This window comes from Crinia signifera, chromosome 6 (genome assembly GCF_055691185.1).
Source record: "Crinia signifera chromosome 6, ASM5569118v1, whole genome shotgun sequence".
Taxonomy (NCBI): Eukaryota; Metazoa; Chordata; class Amphibia; order Anura; family Myobatrachidae; genus Crinia; species Crinia signifera.
This window is the reverse complement of record NC_139222.1, coordinates 215,768,770-215,788,950: the sequence shown is the minus strand read 5'-3', so window position 1 is coordinate 215,788,950 and position 20,181 is coordinate 215,768,770. Positions and strand designations below refer to the sequence as shown.

General features: G+C 45.0%; 1 protein-coding gene across 1 annotated transcript in view; it reads right to left on the bottom strand.

The window, feature by feature from the left end:
- Positions 1–668: 668 nt before the first annotated feature.
- Positions 669–20,181, bottom strand: part of LOC146007208 (alpha-N-acetylgalactosaminide alpha-2,6-sialyltransferase 2-like) — a 54,714-nt gene continuing 35,201 nt past the window's right edge. The window contains exons 7-9 of the mRNA XM_083145566.1: positions 11,596–11,679; positions 9,254–9,353; positions 669–2,130 (exon numbers count right to left, since the gene is read on the bottom strand). Of these exons, the coding sequence (XP_083001692.1) occupies positions 1,942–2,130; positions 9,254–9,353; positions 11,596–11,679 (373 nt within the window). The 3' untranslated portion in view covers positions 669–1,941. The remainder of the gene's footprint in view (positions 2,131–9,253; positions 9,354–11,595; positions 11,680–20,181) is intronic.

Below are 20,181 nucleotides of genomic sequence, written 5' to 3'. Positions count from 1 at the left end.
TCTAATTGGTTCTTGTTTATAATGATATAATTGATTACTATTTTTACCTTTTGGAGAATGGAATCACTTGCTGTTTCCTTTTTTGGTTGTATTAATTGTCATTTTGATCTAAGCATTACCAAACAGAGCTCTGTATTATAAACCGCCTTGAGTCTACACATAGGGTGACTTGAGCCCCATGCTGGGCGAGGTGATAAAGCACAGAGCACTCAGCACACATCGCTGCACAACTGCGATGCACCCGCAATGTGTGCTGAGCGGTCTGTACTGAGCAGGGTTTTGCCTATGCTTATAGGCAAAACACTGTGATCTAAGGAGGATTGACCATGCATGCACAGTCTATCTCTGCGGGCGATGGCGACACATTGGACCACGCTTCACTATCGCTATAGGGAGTGATCTGTGCTTCATTATTTCTAAGTAATCTAGTCATATTTCTCATTAATAGGGCTTAAATCGTACCGTGTATATGCCCCTTTAGGCTGGGCACACACCAGACAGTTATGTCGGGGGACCCACCATTGCATATGGAGGCAGTGCAAGCATCAGTACTCGTGTCTAAAGCTGTGTACACACGGTGAGATTTTGACTATGCGATTTCCCTGGAACTCTCCAGAGCCCAGAACCATACAGAAGATTTTGACTGTCTTCACTTGAGATTTTGACTCTGTGCTACTTGGTCTATGGCCAAATACATAATGAGCTACATAGTAAAAATGGCCTTATCTGCACAGTCTATTTATCCATGTGATACCAACCTTGCAGGGCCGTACATCGGTATTGCAAGCAGGGGAAACACTGTGAGATTTTGGCTCACTTTCTATACTATATTGACTCTATAGTAAAAATTGTAAGCAAAAAAAAAAATTGCACGTTGTGTACACATCTTTATAGTAGTGTAACCTCAGATACATACCTGGAACCCAATGAAATAATATACTTCATTGTTGCACTAATTGCCCTTCTTTAATGTCTGTGATTATGCAGTGATTTTAAACCTTTTTACCTTGTGGCACACTAAATAAGATTTTAAAATTGCCAAGGCACACCATGAGATCCCCACAGGGCAAAACACATTGGCCCTCACCGGAAAAAAAAAAAACCTTTTGGCCCCCATATAAAAAAAACATTCACATTGGTCCCCACAGGTAACAAAAATAAATTACATAAAAAGAAGAGACCAGTAAATAACAGTTGAACTGGTGGCTGTAAACTGGTTTGGGCATCTTTAGATATGGGGGCACACTTGAGAACCGATCAAGGCACACTAGTGGTTAAAAAACACTGGTATAATGTATACCAACTAAAAACCCATCTAACTTTCACTTGAATGTCTGTAAGACCCCATGAAACAAAATTAGACCCTGTATAAGTCTCTATTTTGTTTGTATGTAATTTCATCTTGTCTGATAATATACCTTACAAGAGTAAAAACAACTGTTCCGTTAAAAAAAATGTTTTTACATAAATAATATAATCATCTGAACATTTAACCAATATCATTATCATCACATAGAAATATAAATAATTATTCTAATTATGTGGTAGATTACTGAGTATTGGATCCCCACAGCTGTACTTATGATAGAAAACAATAAAACATTTATTCACAGTTATATAGAGTCCCTGGTTACTCACTACTGTATTTAACCTATTGTGTTTACTTCAGTGTATGGTTGTATAGAACTACATATATATTATTTCTCAAAATATAATTGTCTTAAATAATAGTCATTGATAGCCTGTTAAGCTCTCCAGTATAGAGTCCAAACTAGAGGCATGGCAGAAGAGGCTGGCATCGCCAGTACTACGTCAATTCAGTTAAATAATCCTGTAGTACATGGAGGTGTGGTAGTCTTCCTTCTGTGTATCCATGTCTCAAGGTTTCTCTTTTAGTGTTCCTTCTTGATGACCACTTTGAGAATCGGTTCCAGCTGCACATCAGTTTTTAACTTTCCTCTTGTCTCTCATGTACAGTTTAATAACACCTGCCTTGTGCAGCTTCTGCCAGAGTTTCATCTCCTTCTCAAAGCTGTGGTTCGAATAGAAAATTACTTTTTCATGGGTGACATCGAAATAGTGGTCTGAGAAATTCCTAAAGTTTGGTGTTATGAATCCATAGGCACTGACCTGGAAAAAATCATCAAACATGGGTTATTGGTTAATACACCAATTATGTATGGGATACGGTCATTGGGTCACCAGCATGATGGTCAACAAGCATTAGGTCGACATGCATTTAGGTCATGACTTAAGATCGACACGCAGGAAGGTCGACATGGCTAAGGTCAACATGGTCATAAGTTCGACATGGTTTTTTTTACGGTTTTCTGAGCCGACATGTGCCGACAGACTGTATTTCATGCCCTACCATCCACTAGGGTGTGGTTGGAGAATAAAACAGTGTGCCGAGCACGGCGAGGCACTGTGCCCGAAGATTGGCGAGGGGACATGCTGGTACATTTCTGTGTCCAAGTTGACACGACATGTGCCGACAGGCGGTATTTCATGCCCTACCATCCACTAGGGTGTGGTGGTAGAATAAAATAGTGTGCCGAGTGCAGCGAACAATGCGAGGGGACCCGGTGCTACGTTTCGGTGTCCAGAATAAAATAGTGTGCCAAGAATAGCGAACAATGCGAGGGGACGCGGTGCTACGTTTCGGTGTCCAGAATAAAATAGTGTGCCAAGCATAGCGAACAATGCGAGGGGACGCGGTGCTACGTTTCGGTGTCCAGAATAAAATAGTGTGCCAAGAATAGCGAACAATGCGAGGGGACGCGGTGCTACGTTTCAGTGTCCAGAATAAAATAGTGTGCCGAGCATAGCGAACAATGCGAGGGGACGCGGTGCTACGTTTCGGTGTCCAGAATAAAATAGTGTGCCAAGCATAGCGAACAATGCGAGGGGACGCGGTGCTACGTTTCAGTGTCCAGAATAAAATAGTGTGCCAAGCATAGCGAACAATGCGAGGGGACGCGGTGCTACGTTTCGGTGTCCAGAATAAAATAGTGTACCGAGCATAACGAGGCACCGCGCTCGAATCATGGTGAGGGGACGCGGTTCAATGTTTTAGTGTTAATGTTGGCGGTTTTTACATTCTGGTTTAAAAAAAAAATATCCAATTTTTCAATGTCGACCTAATGACCCTGTCAACCTAAAGTCATGTTGACCTTCCTGCATGTCTACCTTAACTCATGTTGACCTAAATGCATGTCGACCTAATGGTGTAGACCTAATGCTTGTCAACCTAATGATCCATACCCTTATGTATGTAGAGTTTTGTACGTCACTGTTACAAAAGTTAACAAACCAAAACGTTATAGGACTGGACAATTGGCCCTTATTCAGATCTGATCGCAGTACAAATTTGTTCTCAAAATGGGCAAAACCATGTGCACTGCAGGTGGGGCAGATGTAACATGTGAAGAGAGAGTTAGATTTGGGTGGGGTGTGTTGAAACTGAAATCTTAATTGCAGTGTAAAAATAATGCAGCCAGTATTTTCCCTAAACAGAAACAAAATAACTCACACAAATCTAACTCACTCTATACATGTTACATCTGCCCCACCTGCAGTGCACATGGTTTTGCCCATTTTGAGAACAAATTTGTACTGCGATCAGATTTGAATAAGGGCCAATGTTAGAATTAAAATTACATTGGATTATGTCACATTTATATAAATCTTGGGTTATATTACAAGGCATGGCATAGTGTGTTATAAGGATACATTTCTAATTGCTTATTATGTTTTATACTGAGTTATATACTAACTCCTCATTGGGCAGCCTCCCATTTTGTGATGAGAGGTATTCAAGAAGTTTGGAACAAGTGAGGAGCATTTTTGTAATGTCAGGATCCTTTTTTTTATTCTCTAAATAAAATGTAATGTGGGAGGGGGACTTTGCAGTAGATGAAGCTGCCCACCACTGATTAATTTATACCGGTTATGTAACATATCTTGATTCATGTAACTTATTTCTATTTAATTAGTTATGGAGTTTGTATCATTTAAATGTGCCAATAGTAAGAATGAGGTGGCCCATTGTGGCGAGCAAATGGGCAGATGTGAATTAGGGAAACCAGCACAAACAGCAGTGATTTCACCATTATGGAATGTTTATTGCGCAGTACAACCTTAGCTTTGGTGCTATTCTTAAATTACAGGTGTAAATTAATTGTTTTATTTTAATATAGCTGATCAGAAAATGTTAATACGATAAGATCATTTGCTAGGTATCCTTTGTGTGTTATACAACAGAGAGGGTTTGTTTTCGTCAGCCTTGATGACACATGTCATCAATCACACTGTTTGTGTAATGTTCACAATGATGTATTAAATACCACTTGCATCCACACAGTAATGTTTTTTTTTTTGCTTTTCTACATCTCAACATGCTGACAAGTGTGAGTGACTACCCTGCTATGGTATGTGCATGACTTTTCTGTAACTATCCTGTAAGGTTTCTATAATAGGAGAGTAAAATTGTCTGTACTTGTTTCCTAGCAGGGCGCCCAGATTTCCTACGTACGCTCAGTAGTTAATTTATTCACTGCACCCTGAGTGAAATCGCATCGCATGGCCCTTTTTTGTGGCGTGAGATGTGAGATGAGATCTCAGTAGTTCATATGGTAAAACATCTAAATCAGCACCACTCTCCACGTCACCCCGAAGCGTGGCGAGCCCCTCGAGGAGTGGTGGAACGCATCCTCCGACCTTTTCATACCCTCACTATCCACGTTGGCGTGGAGTTGATTTTATATAGTGTGGCGAGCACAGCGAGACACCAAGCACAAAGCGGAATACATGTAAAGTAATCTGCGTACGCTCGCCACTCTTCGGGCTCGGTGGCCCACACTATATAAAATCAACTCCACGCCGACGTGGATAGTGGGGGTATGAAAAGGTCAGAGGATGCGTTCTGCTGCGCTCGCCACGCTACGGGGTGACGGGGAGAGTGGTGCTGTTTTAGGTGATTTACCATATGAACTACTGAGATCTCATCTCATCTTACATCTCATCTCATCTCATCTGTGGTGTGATTTCACTCAGGGTGCAGTGAATAAATTAACTAAATTAACTCCTGAGATCGCATCGCACACATCGCAAGGCACAAAAAGCCATGCGATGCGATGTGCGATGCGACTTCACTACGCAGAATAGCCCTGCATACGACTGTTTTAGTCGTATGCAAAGTCGTGTTCCGGAGGGGAATGTACAAAGCAGTCATATACGACTGCTTTGTAACCCACTGATGTCGTAGGAATTCGTATTAGCTGGCCATATATACGGCCGCTAATACGAATTCGTACAAGCAGTCTGCACGGATCAGTCAGATCCGTACAGGCTGCAAGGTGTAAAAAAAATAGAAAATTTAAAAAAAAAAAAAAAACAGCGTGGGGTCCCCCCCACAGCTGTAACCAGCACCAGGCTGAAGGAGCCGGGGCCGGTAATTAAAAATCAGGGAACCCGACAAATAGGGGTTCCCCGATTTTTAACAACCAGCCCCAGGCTCCTGCTCTGGGGCTGGTTCCCAAAATACGGGGGACAAAATGAGTAAGGGTCCCCCGTATTTTAAGAACCAGCCCCAGGCAAAACCAGCCAGCAGGGTAATGCCACAGCCTGGCTCCTGATTGGCTGCTAGGCGGCTCCTGATTGGCTAGAATTCATTCTTAGTCCAGACGTCGAGGAGGAAACATCTCTGAAGCTCTGAAAGTCCCGGGAGCCGGGCAGCGTAAAAAAGAAGAAAGAAGAAAGAAGATAAAGAAATAAGCCCTGGAAAAGAAGACAGAAGACACAAGACCATCCATGGAGGACCTGGTGAGTAGGATTTCCTTCCACAGGTCCACCATGGATTTTCTTCAGACAGGACGCCGACCCCGGAGCCGCCCACGCCGGAGCCGCCGACACCCTGATCTTTAATTACCAGCTCCAGGCTCTGTCAGCCTGGTGCTGGTTTCGGCTGTGGGGGGGACCCCACGCTGTTTTTTTATTTATTTATTTTATTTTATTTCTTTTTACACCGCAGCCTGCACGGATCTGACTGATCCGTGCAGGCTAAAATGAGAACACGACAGGGAAATGGTGTTCTATTTTTCTGCCGTATTTTCGTGGACAAAAGCAGCCGTATTTTCTATACGGCTGCTTAGTAAATCAGGAACCACCATTCTTTTGAATGGTTATTTCTGTCGTATCCTAACGATGGTGTAGACATTCGTATTTGTAAATACAAATACGAATGTTCCATCCCTAGGACTACGAATTGTTGTATTTTGGGGATAGAAAATCCCGAAAATACAAATTCGTGAAAAAAAGGTGTATTTCTCCCTACGAATACACCTTTTTTCTACGAATCCGTATTAGTAAATTTCCCCCTATATTTCTAGCTAAAAACACTATGACATGATATGTAACTGGCACTACTGGGGACATCTGTAACAGCACTACTGGGGACATGATATGTAACTGGCACTACTGGGGACGTGATATGTAACTGGCACTACTGGGGACATCTGTAACAGCACTACTGGGGACAGGATATGTAACTGGCACTACGAGGGACATTTGTAACAGCACTACTGAGGACATGATATGTAACTGGCACTACTGGGGACATCTGTAACAGCGCGACACAGGCTGAGAGCGTGATTGGGCGATGCGTCTCCATGGAGACGCATAGCTCAGTCCTGATTGGCTGAGCTATGCGTCTCCATGGAGACACATAAGCTGGAGATGCTCTTAGCCTGTGTCGCGCCTGTGTCTCTCTGCTGCAGAGAGACCAGCTTTGGATCCTGGATCGGTATGTATAGCGGTGTAAAAGTGAGGTGTTTGTGGATGTGGGTGTATTAAAGTTATACTTTTCTGTGTGTGTGCTTTATTTTAACATTCTTTTTACAGGTGGACTACAGGTCCCAGCGGGCCCATTAATGCCCCGCATGCTGGGACTTGTGGTTCTCCAAGTCCCAGCCTGCGGGGGAGGTCTGCTGGCACTTGCAGTTCTCCTGTATTAAGCAATGTTAGGAATGAGAATTTAACCCTATCAGGCCGGCGTCCAATGGCCAGGGACGCCGGTGACAGCCCTGGGCTTCAGCCCTGGACGGGTGAAGCCTGGGGGGGGACCCCTTTATTGGGGGGGTCCCCACTCCTCCAGGTACCCCGTCCAAGGCTGACCAGCCATGGTGCTCATGGTGCGGCCGGGGGACCTTGTGTAAAAAGTGTCCCCCGGCTGTGGCATGACACTGCGGGCTGTTGGAGCCCGGTGCTGGTTTCAAAATACGGGGGACCCCCAGATTTTTTGTCCCCCGTATTTTTGGAACCAGGACCGGTCCAAGAGTCCGGGGCTGGTTTCAGAAATACGGGGGACCCCTACGCTTTTTGTCCCCCGTATTTTTGGAACCAGGTCCGGCTCAATGAGCCCGGGGCTGGTTATGTACAGGCGGGGGGACCTTACGCCATTTTTTTTTTTTTTCAATCCCAAAATCGCACATTTGACAAAAAAATCGCACCTTTTCATGACTAAAAAATCGCACTTTTCATCCAGAAAATCGCCCTACATCGCACTTACTTGCACTTTTCATGCCGGAATACACACCTCATTAAATATTCGCTTTTTGGAAAAAAATGCGATTTTAAAAATAGGGCGATAAAGGGCGATTTGAGCAAAAATCGCATTTTCAGAAAAACGGTAAACACACTAAATCTCGCCCCTAGTTTCTGTATATACATCAACATTACTGCAGAGCTTTGCAATAAGAAGGCTATATACATATATTTTCAAACAAAACAGGCGTCACTCGCGGATTTGATAATAAACAAGTGTAATAAAAATACATTGTGGTGTCACATCAAATAGCCCGACGTTTCGAGGCTGTGCGCCCCTTCTTCTTCTTCTAAACGTTGGGTTATTTGATGTGACACTACGATGTATTTTTAATACACTTGTTTATTATCAAATCCGCGAGTGCCGCCTGTTTTGTTTGAAAATATCCATTGTTCCTGGAAGGCACCACGGTACATTGACTACTCAGCAGGAGTGCCGACCGACCCACCCGCATATATATATATATATATATATATACACACACACACACTGTACACTCACACCACAAGATAACATATACACACAGTACACACTACACACATCGCATGCATACCGTATATACATTACACACATATCACCACATAAGTACACTTACACTATTCTATGCTACTCATCAAGTAGCCATCATAGAACAAATTATTAACACCAGTCTTCCTGCAGCAGCAGCTATTCGTGAGGTCTGGGGATGGAGCTTGTGACTGTGAATGGCAGGCCAGGCTCAGGTCCCCGGAGAGGAAGAGAGAGCTGAAGGGACGGACTGCCACCACACTGCCTGCACGGTTATCACACTGCATTGCCTGTACAGTTCTGCAGTGAAACTGCTCTAAGATGAGTGTGTTGGAGCATGGGAGAGAGGACAGCGCTGGCAGTCTGTGTCAGCAAAATGTTTTTTTTTTCTTTTCAAAGCTGCCAGTGTCCTATGGACCTATTACAATGGAGTCCTGGAGATGCAGCGCCATCCATCCCATTGTTAATCTGGCCCTGGACACACCAGAGACAGTTGTCATCATGTTACTTATACTTTTACAGTCAGTGGGGTCGATCCTATAAACCCCGATGTGTGCGGATGATTTGCCGATGACGAATCATTACAACACCGGGCGCACTTTACGGTGGGCCGAATTTGCTGAAAAGTGCTCGCTCCTCCATAGGGGTGCAAGCAATTTTCAGCCAATTCGGCCCTGCGAAGGGTGTGAGTTAGTATTAATTCAGGTGCCGTTTTAAGTGTGAAAATGGCACCCGAATGACAACTCGCACCCTTTGGGGTTAATAGGATAAACCCCAGTGTCTGCACTCTAGTGTGATAAAGTGGAGGCAGATAAACTTTCAATCAACCAGCCCTGCCAGCATCTATAATTTAGCAAAAGTAAAGCCAGTTAGAAGCTGATAAGTTAGTACTTTATCTCTTTTCACTAGGACACTCTCCAAAGCTTAGTACAAAGCACCAATACTAATTCCAGCACCTCAATTGCTCCTTACACTCCCTTGTGGGGGAAAAGTTTTACCTTCTTTTTTACTGTTTATCACTGTGTGTTATTTATTTGTGTTGTGGTTTTATCAGTGTACATTACAGTACTTAGTAAATAAAGTGCTCTAAGTACATAAATTTAAGTTACTTTACTAATTCCCTCTAATCAATTACTCCCTCACCTTGTCACAAGCGTGTATAGCAGCCAGCAACATAGAGGCCCCTGTGGATGGGCGGTAAATATCACGATGTGCTGTGTTTAAAATTGGAGCCCACAGGAACCTGTAAAAAGAAATAAAAGTATTAATATCTATCTATCTATATATATATATATATATATATATATATATATATATATATATATATATATATAAAGAATCAAAGAAAAAGGCTGGCACTCCGGGGTCTTTTGCAAACGTGCTGTATTAATTTGTCACTTATTGAAAAGATTGCAAAACTAAATAGTATACTGCAATATACTCATAGTTGCCCACTTTTATATTTACCTCTCCGGGAGAAGCCCGGAGAGGCAACACGTCAAGGGGGGCAGGGACAAGTCTGACATAACTTGGTCCCACCCCATGACATAAAACTCTGTGATAAGTGGGCCACGGAGGAGGGGTGGTGCTTAAATGACGTGAGATGATGCTACTGTGTCATTTTAGTCCTGCCCCCTCTCCATAGACCCGTGGTTTGCGGTAATTGTATCAGAGGGGAAGGGTGCGGGAGCTCTGGCCAGCAAGTGGGAGGCTTGCCTACCTTCTCGGGAGGTGGACCCGATTTTTGGCAGCCTCCCGGCCATTCCAGGAGTGTAGGCAATCCTGAATATACTGTATCTACTCCATTTACTACAAAAGCTCATTGCATATAGGTACAAAATGTGCACAGGTCTACTACAGCAACTCTAGCTTTCCAGTGCAAGCTACAATATTATATAAAATATTTATTTGATTACTGTAAATGCATGCTGTGCATCATGGGAGATGATGTAATGGTAAGGGGACTCACTTCCTGTTTGTCTCCTGTTACTTTCATTTTGTGTCTGGAATGGTGAGTAAAGACCTGTATTACACTTATGCATACCTCCCAACTGTCACGGTTACTGCGGGAAGTCCCGGTTTTTGGGGACATTCCCGCTTCTATCCCGGGACCAGCAGTGTCCTGTGGGGGGGGGAGCAGTTGGGAGTCCTCGCTGTCACCCGTGAATAGACACTATTCATGCCCCACAGTGCCGTAAATGGGACGTGGCCTCACGGTATAGCCCACGTCATCTGTAACTAGGCCACGCCCATGTTTATTTATGCACCCTCGGCGCGCGTGTGAGCTTCCCTCCTGCTCCTCCATGATAGTTGGGAGGTATGCTTATGCTACATGTGTCATCCTGATTTGTTGCTACACATCTGCATGGTGTCAAAAGATGGTTGCCATGGCACAAGGTCTGAGAAGAATAGATCCGCTGATGTTTGATGAAAAAGTGGCTGACAACTGGCTAAGGTTTGAAAGGGAATGGCACGTACAGTATACTCTATAGCAGGCCTTTCAGACAAATCAAATAAATTCAAGGCATACACTATGAACCTCGCAGGCACCAATGCTGTGGACAAATCAGATGATTTTGTATATGCTGACGGAGAAATCAAAGAGGATTATGTTAATGCCAGTAGAGAAATTATGGACTGGCATGTTTTCAACAGCTCAAACCAAAAGGGTGATGATACTATACTGTTACGGTTTTTTGGTGTAAGATCACAGCTGTGACCACTGTTTAGAATGGCCAGAGAAATTCCTATGCTGCCTCTGTTGATTGGTCCTATAGGGTAGCTGGTACCTGTGGATGCTAAAGCTTGACCTACAATAGCCACGTTTAAAGGGAGAATTAAGTCTGCCCCAACTCCAGTTATATGCAATAAGCAATGCAAAGGACAGCTCTGCTTATAAGCAATGCTGGTGGGGAGGGAGGGGGGTGTCAGAAGGAATTGTGGGAAGAAGCCCATAGGCCTCCATTGGGTAAGGCCAGCTTTTGCATTGCATTCCTGTGCTTAGTATATGGCAAAGGAGTCCAAAATCCCCAAACTGCGGGTTTTGGCTGCAATTTTCCTTTAGTACATCCCACCAAGTGATTTTATTTTAAGAGTGTATAGCCAACATAATAATCCTATTTTCCTCTAACTACAGTTACTGCTATATATATGTATAATGTATGTAGGGGATGCGCTTGAAATACCAACGCCGGAATCCCGACTGCCACAATGCCGGCACTTTGTCCCTCCATGGGTGTCCACGACACCCATAGAGGGAGAATAAAATAGTGTGCTGAGCGTAGCGAGGCACCTTCCCGCTGCGTGGCGAGCGCAGTGAGCCCGCAAGAGGGGGTGATCAACGCCCCCCCCGTTGTCGGCATTGTGGCGGTCGGGATTCCGGCATCGGTATTTGACCGTCGGGATTCTGACCGCCGGGATTCCAGACTGATCCCGTATGTAGACCTGTTGGTAAATAAGTTGTAGGTACAGTAGTAGAAAATCACCTGTTTCGCAAGTAGCGCATGAAATCCGGATGTAGGATTTTGAAATGTTCTGTTGTCAGATTCTTCCCAAAATATTTGGTTGGGCTATATGAGAAAAAAAGAGGAAGGTGGTGTCATTATTGGTTCCTTTAGCAGAAGCCAGGTGTGTAATCAGCAGCACCTGTGATCTCCTTATATAAGTGTTTCCAGGGCAGAGTGCAAATGCTCTTGATGGTGGACCAAGCCACTTTGTATACAGAAGTGCAAATGCTCTTGTTGGTGGACACAAGCCACTGTATATATAAGACACATATACCCAAGCGATAGGCCTGGGTGTGGGCTATGGTAGTGACCACTGGAGCATTTGGAAGACTCTATTTTTGCTGTGATTACATGTATGCTGCTGCCTGTAACTACGCTTGCCTATGGAATTAATCTGGTGTGATGTAATCTAGTATGCTGTTATAAACTAAGAATCAAAGTCTTCATCCAAATCCCCGTGTATGTGATCCTTGTCACAATTGGTGGAGAATGTGACACTACATACAGCAGAGAACCGTGGGTAGGACAGCTAGTTTTTTTCCCCTCATCTCTGGTTACACATTGTGCAGCTGGCCTGGAAGCCAGGAAAAGTTTTTCACTTTTGGTGTGTTTAGTGAGTGGATTAACCTAATCAACCCACCTGTACTTGCAGTGAAAGCAACAGGCAGCCTTAAAGGGCTCCACATTATTAAAACAGGCTATTCGAAGTTTTGTGTTTGGTAGCCAATAAAGCAGGTGGGTGATGGCTTGGTCTGTTTTTGTGAGTCTGGCACAGTAAATTAAGCCTCCTAAGTAATTGTGGGAAGAAGCCCATAGGCCTCTGTAGGGTACAGTATTAGAAAATCACCTGTTTCGCAAGTAGCGCATGAAATCCAGATGTAGGATTTCATGCGCTATGACGTCACCCCAGCTGATGACGTAGAGGCATTCCTATGCATGTTGGAGTGCATGGCCACGGGCTTGGGATGGCCGGCAAAGGAATGGTCTCACAGGCTGGCTCCCTGTTTAACAGGGGAAGCACAGAGAGCTTATGTGAACATGTCTGTGCACGCTCCTACCCTGGCCTTAAAAAGGCGATACTGGACAGGATTGGAGTGATGGTGCCCAGCAAAGCCCAATATTTCCATTACTGATGACTGGAGGGTTCTGAGCCTCACAGGATTCAGCTGGCGAAACTAGCCCAGCTGGTTAAGGCCTGGTTGCAGCCGAATAAAAGCTCTGCAGTAAAAATTGTTGAGATAGTTGCACTAGACCAGGCTATGTGGGTGTTAGACCGCTTGGTGCAGCAGTGGGCTCTTCAGGCTTACCCCCAGGCATTTGAGGAGTTGGCAGTGGTTATTGAGTGGCACCTGACCCTGGGGAAATTGAAAAAAGCCAGGTCGGGATTTATGCCAGTGCCAAAGCCAAGGCCTCAGGTTGCAGGAGATAAGCCAAAGGCTCTGCCTCCAGTGCTTTGAGTGCGGCAAGCCTGGTCATGTGCAGCAGGACTGCCCAAAACAGGGAGAGCTGATGGATTGCAGTGCAGAAAAAGCAACTCTGCCATTGGTCAGCATGGCAGCTGTGAGTGTATCCCAAGCAAAGACCTGCCTGTTCCGAATGCTGACACAGATGGAAGGCCGGGAGATGTGGGTACTTGTGGATACTGGCAGTGAGCTCACCATTGTTGGTGCCAATGTGGAGCTGACAAGGTCCTACCTCCTGTTAGGGTGTTATGTATCCATGGTGTTGTGGAGGAGGGACCATGTGTTTACTTGCCCCTGATCGTTCTAGGCCAGCCATTAAAGGTGGTGGCAGCGGTGACCTCCAGACCACCTTATCCGTTGATCCTGTGCTGTGACTTTCCATTGCTGCAGGAGCTGGTTACCTGGCATAACACAAACCTTCAGCCACTGAAGCAATTCAGGTGCCAGAGACTACCAAAGCTTGGCAGCTGGGAGAGCTACTGCAGTTCCTGAGCTACCCCAGGAGACCAAATATGAGGCCCAATGGAACCCGGTTGTTAGGATGATATCACTGCAGGACTTTGGGCAAGATCAACGTGATGACCGCAATCTGGTACATGCCTTTGAGACTGTAAAAGTGGTTAATGGTAGGGTAATTGATGCTTTACTATCAGGGTGTGCCATATTTTATATTGAAAAATTATTTGCTAGATCGTGTTGCTACTTTACAAGGAAAAAGAGTAGATCAGCTATTAGTTCCCAGGAAGCTGGTGCAGTTGCTTTTAGAAGCTGCACATGCACATCTGTGTGTTGGCCATCTGGGGAGGAGAAAATATTCCAAGGTATACAGTCATAGGCGTGCGCACAGGGGGTGCCGGGGGTGCACAGGCACCTCCTAATGACCGGCACCCCCCGCACAATATCAGCACTTCCTAATGACCGGCAGCGGCAGTGCCCCCTCCCCCGGCCGCCTAGCAGTACCTGCGCTGAGCTGGGCTCCTTCAGCCAGGGGCGTAACTAGATATTTGTAGGCCCCATAGCAAAAGTTTGTAAGGGCCCCTAGATACCAAATAATGGCAATAAATGTATATAGCAAATATAATTTATGCAGTAAAGATGGGCCCCCTTCAGCTCTGGGCCCCATAGCAACTGCACCCCTTGCACCTATGGTAGTTACACCCTTGCCTTCAGCAGTCAGCAGGACTCGAAGTTTCAAAAGGGGGCGTTGCCACGGGGGGCCTCGTGATTAGGCCACGCCCCTGTCTTTTCCTGTGCCCGGGTGAACTAGTGCAGCTGCAGTAGTAGTGAAGTAGTACAGCTGCAGGCCACCTAGCAGTACCTGCGCTGGGCTGGGCTGGCCTGGGCTCCTTCAGCAGTCAGCAGGACTCGAGGTTTCAAAAGGGGGCGTGGCCACGGGGGTCCATGATTAGGCCACGCCCCTGCCATTTCCTGTGCCCGGGTGAACTAGTGCAGCTAGTAGGGATGGGACATTGAAAGAAAACATCGGTCAAATGATGTTTTTCAACATTGGTTGCAAAACATCATTTAGACTTAAACATTGGTACTGTGAACCCGATGTTAACCGATGTTAACCGATGTTTCAATATTTTTTAAAATAAACTGGTTACCAAAGCATATAATACACTAATAAGCTTCTGAAATGATAAATAATCCCTCTATTAAGTTTATCTTGTTGGAGGCTTACAGTTTATACACACACACAATGGATATATGATTCATGTTTTGTGGTAAATCAAATTTGTTACGGAAGGAAAAAAACATGAAGTATTAACTATTAAAACTTTATTGCAACAACTCACAATCTGCTATTTTTACCTAGATTTTTAACTGTAGCAGCAGGCTAATAACTTATGTTGATCATAGAAAATAGCAAAAAAAACTGTACACACAGTGCAACATATAACATACTACATTGTTGCTTAGAATAACCATCAGAACAAAGACGCTGGAGCCAGTGCAACTGCAAATTAAGGTTTGAAACACGTCTGCATTTGACAAACCAGCCCCCATCCCCTCTCTCAAATAGAAACTACTGTACCTGTCACTCTGTATCTGCATCCGCTGTTACTAATAAATCACTGCACATGTGCAGTGTGACTGACATTGCATGTCAAAGAAATAAACTGTGCAAATGTCTGCATCCACAACTGAATCAGGCCCTTTGTAAGGTGCTGTGATATGCTTTCTGCATAATAATAAATCAATTGATAGATTGTAAGCTTGCGAGCAAGGCCCTCATGCCTTTGACTGACAGTAAATACCCAGTTTGTTGTATCACTGTCTCCTATTGTAAAGCGCAAGTGAATATTCTGCGCTATATAAGAAACTATTAATAAATAAATAAATATGAAGGGAGTTCACCACAATGTCACTACTAGTGACTATCGTATTATACTGTTCATTCTATCACCCACTATCTTTGAAAACCCATGCAGTTCCTCTTCCCTGCCTGGAGTGTCACTGTCTGCTGTAGTGCTTCTAGCACAGTGTGGTCTGTATATCAGCACTGATATGCCTGTGCTAGAAACACCACAGCAGACAGCGACAGTGACTCACTAACAGCACCAGTTGCATTGTGGCAGTCCTGTGTGCTGCTGAATGGCTGGCCAGACTGTCTTTCACTGTCAGCTACCACCCACAGCAGCAGCACACAGCCACACACACATATGAAAGCCCAGCCAGCAGTGATACTGTCAGTTTTGTTAATGTTTTTTTTTTTTATCAGTCTCTTAAGTTTTTAATGAATATAAATCAAGGAGAGAGTGAGCTGGCTGCAAAGTATTGAAAGCAGCACACATTGACACACAAAAGAAAAAACATTGGAAGATTGAGAAAAACATCGGGGGAGAAATCTAGCGATGTTGATGAAACATTGGATCCTCAACATTGCAGGGTTGAACATCGAACATTGGAACCATAAATCCGATGTTACCGATGAAACATCATATGATTACCCATCCCTAGCAGCTAGCCCTGTAGCCTACTGTTCTGTGTCAGGCTCACAGGATGGCTCCTGGCTGAAACCTGAAGGTAATGTATGCAGAGACTGGGGAGTGTGCCATTTATTGGGAGGGAGTGGGCTGTGTGTGAGAATGTAGTGAGGGGAACAGGGGGCCTGATTCAGGATCACTCACTAAGCATCAATCTTTTGCTGCCTAGCAAGCGGAACACCGCCCACGAATAACTGGGAATCCCTGCTGTATTGTTACCTGCCTGGCTGATGCGGTGACCAGTGGTGCAGCTGATGGCTGCCTAGGCGCTGTGCAGCTCGGCGGGTATTTGTTCCCTGTGTGATAACTGTGCTGTCTCTGCCTATATTGTTACCCACCCGGAGGTCCAGTGGTGCGGCTAATGGCTGCCAAGGCACTGCGCAGCTCAGCGAATATATGTTCCCTGTGTCTATATACCCCAGGGAACATCTAGCGTATACATATAATACATACATTAGTCACTATGCACTGTGTAATGTGACTATGGATCACTACGTGCAAATATTTGTCACTGTGCTGTGTAATGTGACTATGGGTCACTACGTGCAAATATTCGTCACTGTGCTGTGTAATGTGACTATGGGTCGCTACGTGCAAATATTCGTCACTGTGCTGTGTAATGTGACTATAGGTCACTACGTGCGAATATTCATCACTGTGCTGTGTAATGTGACTATAGGTCACTACGTGCGAATATTCGTCACTGCTGTGTAATGTGAATATGGGTCACTACGTGCGAATATTCCTCACTGTGCTGTGTAATGTGTCTATAGGTCACTACGTGCGAATATTCATCACTGTGCTGTGTAATGTGAATATGGGTCACTACATGCGAATATTGGTCAGTGCACACTGTATAATGTGAATATGGGTCACTGCGCACTGTATAATGTGAATATCGGTCACTAAGCGCTGTGTAATGTGACTGTGGGTCACTGCGTGCTGTGTAATGAGAATATGGCTCACTGCGCACTGTGTAATGTGAATATTTGTCACTGTGCTGTGTAATGTAACTATGGGTCACTACGCACTGTGTAATGTGACTATGGGTCACTATGTGTGAATATTGGTCACTATGTGCTGTAAATGTGAATATGGGTCACTACGTGTGAATATTGGTCACTACGCGCTGTGTAATGTGAATATTGGTCACTAAGTGCGAATATTGGTCACTACATGCTGTGTAATGTGATTATGGGTCACTACATGCTGTGTAATGTGAATATGGGTCACCATGCTGCCATTTTCCCAGTGGTCTTTACCGCTGCTCTGCCGGACCTATGATGAGGTGAGTAGAATTAAATGGGTGAAGGGTGTACAGCGTGTGGGTCCCCCAGCGACACTTATGTGACATCATATGTAATAGCCATTACAATGTGTGGTTTAATATGTAATGCCCATTATGGCATGTGTCATAATGTGTACTGGGCATAATGTACAATGGGCATCACGGTGTGAGGCGTAATGTGTAATGGGCATCACGGTGTGAGGAGTAATGGGCATAGTGGTCTGAGTCAATGTGTAAGGGGCATCATAGTGTGAGGTGTAATGTGTAATGGGCATCACAGTGTGAGGTGCAACATGTAATGGGCATCACAGTGTGAGGCGTAATATGTAAAGGGCCTTACAGTTTGTGGCATAATGTGTAATGGGAATTACAGTGTTTGGTATAATGTGTATTGGGCATTACGGTGTGTGGCATAACGTGTGTTGGGCATAATGGCATGTGGTATACTATGTAATCCCTATTATCCCTATTTTACTAAAATTTGTCAAGCCCTGGCATAATTTGGCATGTCAATTACTGTGTGTGGCATTATGTGTGATGGGCATTATGGTGTGTGATATTATGTGAAATGGGCATTATGCTGGGTGGCATTATGTGGAATGGGCATTACTGTGTATTGCATTATGTCTGATAGGCATTATGTTGTGTGGCATTATGTGGAATGGGCATTACGGTGAGTGGCATTATGTGTAATGGGCATTAGGGTGAGTGGCATTATGTGTAATGGGCATTAGGGTGTGTGGACTTATGTGTAATGGCCATTACAGTGTAAATTTTTGGCGTGCATTGTCCCTGTTACTGGTGTGTGTGATGGGAATAATTAATCCTGAAGCCCATATACATAAAAAAGTCACCTATTTAGTTTGCATTGATGCCCAGTAGGCGTTGATGGACACGCCCAGTAGGCTTTGATGGACACGCCCAGTAGGCGTGATGAACACGCCCCTCCAATGGTGCACCCCCTAAGAAAATGGGCTGCGCACGCCTATGTATACAGTTAAGGTTCTTTTGGCCCGTCATTTATGCCTCCATTAAGAGGCATTGTCAGGAATGCCCAGTGTGCCAAGACAGCCCCACGGCCAGAGTTTAAGGCTCCACTGGTAGCTCTCCCTATCATTTCCATGCATTTTGAGTGGATTGGTATGGATCTGAGAGAGGGGCAATGGAATAGTCTGCTCAAGGGCACCAATACATATTGGTAGTAGTTGATTATGCCACCAGGTACCCAGAAGCTGTACCCCTGCGTACATTGAAGTCTGGCACCATTGCCATAGAGCTACTAACCATGTATATCCACTTGGGAATACTGAAAGAGGTACACGTTTTGTTTCTAAATTTATGAAGGATATATGCCGGTTGTCAAAAGTAGGATTACCACCTCAGTGTACCACCAGCAAACAGATGGCCTGGTAGAAAGGTTTAATCAAACCCTTAAGCAAATGATAAAGTGGGCCAGGGGTGTAACTAGCATCTTCTGGGCCCAAAAGAAAAATATTTGAAAGCCTCCCCCCCCCAATTGTTACTTCATTGGCCCTCCATGTGAAACAAAAAAAAAGAGAAAATGTGACAGTCAAGAGTGTGTCGGGGAGAGTGCAGAAGAGAGAGAGCAGGAGAGAGAGAGGGGTAGAAATATGGTGGGGGGGGGGAGAAGAGGTGCAGGGAGGAGAGACAGGGCGTCTGGGGAGGAACAGAGAGAGAGAGAGGACAGGGAAGAGAGAGGAAAGAAATGGGGGGGGGGGGGGAGAAAAAGGAGAGAGAGAGAGAGAGAAAGGAGAGAGAGAGAGAGTGGGGCGACCGAGAGCAAGGATTTAAAAAAGTAAAGACCTGCAGAACTTTATAGCCCTAATCCCATCCTCTCCCCTCCACCACCTCAATAAAAGCTACCCTTTGTTCCCCCAAACACACCACCCTTAAATGTAAATGGTGCTATATACCTGAAGCATTGGGGGAGAGTCTCCTCCATAGCGCTAGGTCTTCCTCTCACCAGCCCAGGTTTTATCCACTGCAGCTGTCTCCAACTCGGCCCCAGAGATAGTCTTCTAGAGGCAGCTCTGGGTCTCGTGCACAGCGGCGCTGGTTTAAAGCTGGGGCTGGTCACTTGATAGTGATGTTTAGTTGAGCCCTGACAGATTCAGAGAGGGGAGGGGGTGAAAGAGAGAGTCTGGATCAGACAGACTACCTCCCCCTTCATTAAGAAAATCATCGCCGCTGACAAGGGAGGGGGCACGGGACGGCACAGCAGACACTGCACTGCCTGTTCGGGCGAAGGGGAACTATTCATAACCCTGCCCGTTCAGCACTACTTAAATAGAAATAAAAGGGTTCAGGGGATTGTCCTCTGGTTTCCCGGGCGCCTTAGCATCTGCATCCCCTGCACCTTCCATAGTTACATCACTGAAATGGGCAGTCGAATCCTTACGATATTATTTGTTGGGATGAGAGATTTTGTTGGTCACAGATCATGCACCCTTACAATGGATGCATACAAATAAAGAGGTGAATGCTTGTGTGACTCGTTGGCTTTTGGACTTACAGCCATTTACTGTAAGTTTGAGTTGAGGCATCATCCAGAGAAACAGCACCTCAATGCTGATGCCGTCTCCAGGAGGTTTGTAGGTCCTGATTCTCCAAGCAACTCTATGGTGAAGCTAGAGGCGGAGGAAGAAAGGTGAGGTGGGTGACCTCTGGAAAGTGGTGGAGGGCTGTGTACCCAGGCGGAGGTAGGTGAGGCAGAGAGCTCACCTAAAAATTTTGTAGCTTCACCAGGGTGGTTGAAGCTAAGGGGGAAGGAGTGTGGCAGAGACAGCATATCTCCACATTAGAG